Source organism: Leptinotarsa decemlineata, unplaced genomic scaffold (genome assembly GCF_025532065.1).
Source record: "Leptinotarsa decemlineata unplaced genomic scaffold, Ldec_3_MD MMD2_tig00026354_RagTag_RagTag, whole genome shotgun sequence".
In the NCBI taxonomy this organism is placed as follows: Eukaryota; Metazoa; Arthropoda; class Insecta; order Coleoptera; family Chrysomelidae; genus Leptinotarsa; species Leptinotarsa decemlineata.
This window is the reverse complement of record NW_027412702.1, coordinates 5,604,146-5,610,643: the sequence shown is the minus strand read 5'-3', so window position 1 is coordinate 5,610,643 and position 6,498 is coordinate 5,604,146. Positions and strand designations below refer to the sequence as shown.

General features: G+C 33.8%; 1 protein-coding gene across 3 annotated transcripts in view; it reads right to left on the bottom strand.

Annotated features, from left to right (window-relative positions):
• Positions 1–5,366: 5,366 nt before the first annotated feature.
• LOC111509201 (serine protease gd) overlaps positions 5,367–6,498 on the bottom strand; it is a 47,393-nt gene continuing 46,261 nt past the window's right edge. For all 3 annotated transcript variants that reach the window (XM_023164897.2, XM_074184591.1, XM_023164896.2), the window contains one exon: positions 5,367–5,578. In XM_023164897.2, coding sequence (XP_023020665.2) covers positions 5,379–5,578 — 200 coding nt within the window. In that variant the 3' untranslated portion in view covers positions 5,367–5,378. The remainder of the gene's footprint in view (positions 5,579–6,498) is intronic.

Genomic DNA, 6,498 nt, shown 5'->3' with positions numbered 1-6,498 from the left:
AGTATTCACAGAAGGGAGACAAATCTACAACCTTTCTTCGATGTTCCAGGCTATCAAGGTTGCACATGATGTTCGCGTCTGCAATCAGGCGGATGACTCTTTCAAGATGGAATCCAGTAGCTCCAGGTTATGCTTAGGGGCGGAGCTGCATACATAAAATCAATTCTCCAAAGAAGGTCTGATCTGAGCTTTATAAAGCATCAAAAGTTGCTGAGGTGTGTACAGATTTCTAGTTCGGAACGGTGTTCCAAGTTTTTGAGAAGCGGCTTATGCAATTCCAGCGACATGATTGTCCCAAGACATATTGGTGCCCATTTTAACCCCCAATAAACTTACCGAAGCAGAAAGTCTGACCTCACATTATTATATCCGGTTCGGAGACATTTATCTTTTTGGAGAAAACTGATACCTGGGTTCTTATGGCATTGAATTGAACCTGGTTATGGTCATCCCAATTCGAAATTACCTATAGATCCTCATTACGATATGCAACCTCCTGCTGCCGGTGAAGATGTGCATTCGCCGCCGATGTCCTGGAATCCAAATGGAATGACGAAACAAGTGTGCTGTCATCAGTCGTTGATGTACAATAGAAAGAGGGTTGGAGACAATATAGATTCCTGGGGAACACCAGCGTTGATGGTAGAACAAGTTCCATTATATGGATACAATCTATCTACCTCAACCTCTTATGATTTCTTCAACATGAACGAAGTGATACCATAGAGCGATAACAATAGCTGTCATTAGGTATAAAATAATGACATGAAAAGTCATTGCATATGCTCTCTTTCAACACAATTATCTTTGCCAAGCGAAATTTTTTGTAATATGTTTTGCAGAACTAATAACTGGCGACAGAAACTAACCTATCTCTCATTTGCCCATGATTAATCATTATTGAGAATATTGATTACTCACATTTTGCCATTTTTGATATAGTAACGAAATACTGTACTCTTGATTTGATTCTCGTGGGTTATGTGTGTTTTTATTAAATGGTTAACCGTTCCAAAATTATTGCAGTGATGAAAAGAAAAGGTACAATCAGCTTTCAACTGTATATGTAATATAGTTTCAGAAGAATATGTTTAATTTTGATCCATTTTACACATCAATCTATGATAATGGCCTTGTTTCATGCTATGGAAAATGATACTGATTTGCTTATAGACTGATTGAGCTAGGGGTATATTATACTTATCAAGCCTAATCGGTCCCAAGATCTCTTTATATTTGCAGAAAAAAGAACAATTCGAAAAGCAAGAATTTAAATTGGCCGCGTGCCTGTTGACCAATAAAATTGATCGTGTGTAGAGCGGAGTCGCCAAGTGTATTGGTTTTTAATATCTAATGATCCAATTTGACAGATGCCATTTTTGTTCTTATTGTTGTCAACTCTATGTGAATACAACTGTTACAATTATCTAACTAAAGATTTTTTTTTGTAAAAGGTAGGTTTCGTCGGGTGTCTATTTTGCTGCATATTCCGTGTCATTAGTTTACACTCCGAAAAATATTTTTTCAGGTTATTTTTAGATTGATATATTCTAGAGTAATTCTACATTTCACTATACATATTTTGTTTCTCTTTTCAATTGAACATATACAGCATTGTCACCATACTGCTCCTTGGCCAAACTAAAATAAAAATTATGAATGTCATATAATTAAAAGGGACCTACTAAATATACCACCTACCCTGTCAATTTTCCATTCTTCATTTCGGTACCAAAGTATTGCAAGTTTTTCAAGTAAAATTCATCGATCATTTCAAATTCGACTCTTGGTAAGTTGTCGGAGTCAGATTTAACAAAACTAGGCTTAACATTCATTTTGAAATTATTTTAACAAAAATACGAAGTTATGTGTGGAAACCATTGACAGTAGAAAGAGCACAATGTCGCATACACTACAGACACAGCAGAGAGCGCTGGCTGACTGGATGACAATTTGGCTAATATACCAGTAAGGTTGAATTTCTTATTTTTGGTGAGTGGCATGAATGCATAATTGATATATTTTATTAGGGTTCATGAGCATTCGAAAACCATTTGAAAATACAGCTCGTTAAATTCTATTTAGACATATTTAGATATAACTTGTACTATAGCAGTTATCAAGGCAAATATTATTGTCCATTTTTAAGCTAAATTCCTGGATTCGAGCGATCTTATTATTGCATACTTATTTGTTTTTAGAGATATATTTGAATATCAATATGGTGCATTCTTGTGCTGATTTTAATTATGCAGAAAGGCACAAGAAAACAAAAAGCGCATTGGTTTATAGGTGAGTTATTTCATATAATGAGTTTAGGTTCCCAAAGGATAAAATGATGAGAAAAAAGGTTGAAAGTATTGACAAGAAATAACTACAATCCTTATACTCTTCCAAGACTTTATAAAAATCATTTATAAAGTTACTATAAATAACAGGGGAACGAAAATATGGAATTTGATGACACAATTTTTTCATTTCAACTTCAAGTAAGTATTCTCCACAGAAAGTATTATCTGGAGATATTACTGTTGCTGAAAGTATGAAAGAATATGAATTAATATTTTTGCAAAAAAAATCAAATGTTTTTCATTTTACTTCATTAAATTTTATCATATGATTAATGGTATTACCTCAGAAGGTTTCGTTGGATCAATTCGAATACAATCAATTCTGTCTATACTTGACCTCATTCAACCTTTCTCTCAAGTTTTGGAAGATTCAACAGATTACCCAAGCGAGCAATAGCAATATTACAAAGAGGTATGTATGTAGCAATCTTTTTTTTATAATAAATTGCAGTTGTACTGATTGAGGATTGTAGAATAAATTGAATATTTGAAATGATTCTTTAATCCAGTTTGCTATATTTTTTGATTTTCATAACTGTATATTATTAAATAATGCATAAAATCATAGTTTAGGTAAATATTTTGTGATCTTTCGAATTTGTGCACTAATTTTAGATATAGGACATAGTTCCAAACATGATTTTTCGTATACACTTTATTTCATGTGTAGAGTTTTTCATTAATTGAAACGTTAACGGGTTCATATACACTTCCATAAATAAATTGATAATTATAGGCTCTGTAAATTTTACGATTTGGCAATGTTGATTATTTCTATTGTTCCTATTGGTCAATCGAACAAGAAGCGGGAATAGGGTCGTGACGTCACCACCGTACCAAATTCGATTTTTAATAATTAATTACGGGAAAACTATGGTACTTAGAGAGATGAAACGAAGTGCAGTGTTTTACAATTTAAACTTTCTATCGAGTGAATTATAAACCAAAAATCATGAAATAAGCCCATTATGTGTAAGCTTTTTCGATGTCTTTTTTCCTTTATTTGATATTTTATTATCGAATTCAATATCAGAAATAAATCGATAAAATTCAAGATTACCTGTCATTCTATATTCAACACAATTTTTCGTAGGCTGCTTTCTAGCCAACTCTTTGAAACAGTCGTTTGAATTTTATTAGGAATAAATCACTCTTAGGGATTTCCCTTTCGGTAATTCAAACCTTGCCTTGTGGATATTTCATCAGATAAACCAAATATACTATCTTCATTCGGGTTTGAAGGCCGTCGTAGTTTGGAACTGCATCCTCATCCTTATTTATTCGTGATGCTACCTTCATGGTACATCAGAAGGCATATAAAAAGGTTCAAATGAATATTTAATTTCTATTGGTGTAAAAATGAGTCAATTGATGGGTGTATATACCTTTTCAACGATGTTTTTATCTCTTGACCACGAAGGTTTATACATAGTCAGGTGTAGGAGAATATACACCTTGGTATAATACCATATGAATTATTGAGCTTTGATAACCTTTTCCTAGTCTATAATACCTAATTGTATACCTGCATTCAGATCATCTGTATCCTCAACGCTATTAAGGCAGTCTTGTAGTAAAGAGTGGCCCCTTTGAGGATCAGCCATAATCCCCAATTAACTATTAAATTAATAATTATATGATACTGAAAAGAGAAATGAAAATTTCTATGTTTTTACCACTTTTAATTCTTACTAACGTTACTGCAATTTTGTCCTATATGGACATTCTTAAACTAATACAATAAGCTAACAATGATTCATTACATTAGCCAATATATACCATTCAGGTACTTGATTGAGTACCTGAATTTATAGTTCACAATGCGGATGTGCCAATTTAAAAACCGGAGAATAAAATAAATCGATTTAATCATTTAACAGGTTGCACCCGCAATGTGTTTATGCTTGTTAATTTCCAATGATTCTAAATAATTGAGTTTGCAACCCTTCCTTGCATAGTGCAGAATTTCCGTATCGTTTAGATTCGGAAACTCGTAGTTGCATGCCAAGGCATAGTTTGAAAACGTCAAATCATTTTTTCCTAGTCTGCAGGACCTTTCATGTTCAGCATACCGTTTTTGGAAATTTCGTCCGCATTGTTCCACATAAACACTATCACATTCCGGACACTTGAGCTTATAAACTCCAGATTTTTCCGACTTGTCGACCTTATCTTTGGCATTGAAAAGAAAATGAGATAACCTGGCATGTGGTCTGAATGCTACTTCCACATTGTTTATTCTGAAGAAACCTGCGATTATTTCTGTTCTTTTTCCAAAATATTTTAGCCTTACCCATTTCTTGATTTCTGGTTGTTTGACCTGAGGATATATTAATCTGTGAGTGAATTTCCGGCTTTGTTTCCTGACTAACTTCTGGATAGTATCTGCGTTGAAACCTATGTGTGTAATTGTATCAATTTCCCTAGCTAGATTGTCTGCAGACACTATCCAGAAGTTAATCAGGAAACAAAGCTGGAAATTCACTCACAGATTAATATATCCTCAGGTCAAACAACCAGAAATCAAGAAATGGGTAACGCTAACATATTTTGGAAAAAGAACAGAAATAATCGCAGGTTTCTTCAGAAAAAACAATGTGGAAGCAGCATGCACTATGCAAGAAAGGGTTGCAAACTCAATTATTTAGAATCCTTGGAAATTTACTAGCATTGCGGGTGCAACCTGTTACAATGATCAAATCGATTCAATTTACTCTCCAGTTTTTAAATTGGCACATTGTGAACTGTAAATTCAGGTACTCAAGTACTTGAATGGTATATATTGGCGAATGTAATGAATCATTGTTAGTTTATTGTATTAGTTTGAGAATGTCGATATAGGACGAAACAGCAATAACGTTAGTAACAATTGAAAGTGGTAAAAAACATAGAAATTTTAATTTTTTTTTTATTATGATCTCCTACCACGTAGTAACGGCTACATCCATCAATTTATTATATGATACCTTAATAGATCATTATATAATTCAACAAAGTCCAATAAAATACTAAATGTACTTTAAATTTCTATTTAATGAAAGACAAAAACCAATCATAAAATTTACTAGTATCTGTAAAGACAACGTAGTTGCTTAGATCACATGTCCTCTCACGGTTGTCAGATATTGATGTTGAAACAACTCCCCTCAGCATCCATCTTCCATGGCGCTGCATGATGAATCCACTTCCGCTATCTCCATTGCATGGTCCGGAACCATTTCGAAAACCTGAATGAAATGAAAATTTTGATATGACAAAATGGAATAATCTCATAACACTCAAGTGTTCATCCTGTGTATTTTTTATATGTTTGTCATATATATACGTAATGTTCAGGTACCCATATATTCAATTTTTACTTAATTTCAATATTTTCATTCAGAACTCAGATAATGTTTTCAACCAACAGACGATATGTCTGCTACCTAAAGCACCTTAATAAAGTACCCAAGTACCCAAATCACAGAATTCATCGAGGTTGAAAAACAGTGAAAATTCAACAAACTAGTTGACTGGAAAGAACATTGATCAGGAATGAGCAGATTTAACCCCTGGCTGGCCATAGAGGGTATGCTTGCCTATCGTTCGACCGCTGTGTGAATCGGTGGTTCAAACCGCAAGGCCGGACGATCGATTTTCAACTCCTATTTCCGAACCGTGTTGAGAATCACACGTTGAAAGGTAAGACCTCGTTATTCCTTAGCTCGCACAAGTTTCGACTTATAAGAGTTATCGTTCGTAGGGGGCGATAGCTGGTTAATGAAAAAACATATTTTGAATAGATTTTGAACCCTGTTGCGAAAACATACTAGAAACAACGATGAATCAGCATCCAAACTAAAGGATGACGAATAGCGCCAAGACCCGAGAAATAACGAATGATTTTCCAGCAACCTGTATATGATTTTAGTTCGTGATAGATGAAGGATAAACATCACTGAGATGATTATAACGACGGAGCAAATTACTGGAGACTAGAATTCTTACCCAACCAACCTTTTTCAGAAAAATTATTGGAACACTAAACTAGTTAACAAAAAAATATATAATTTCAATTCAGTGTTAAACTGAATGACTCTGAGCCAGAGATAAACGATGGAAACTTCAGCATTTTGGATCTAATTATGGACATCTGGTGAAATAATAC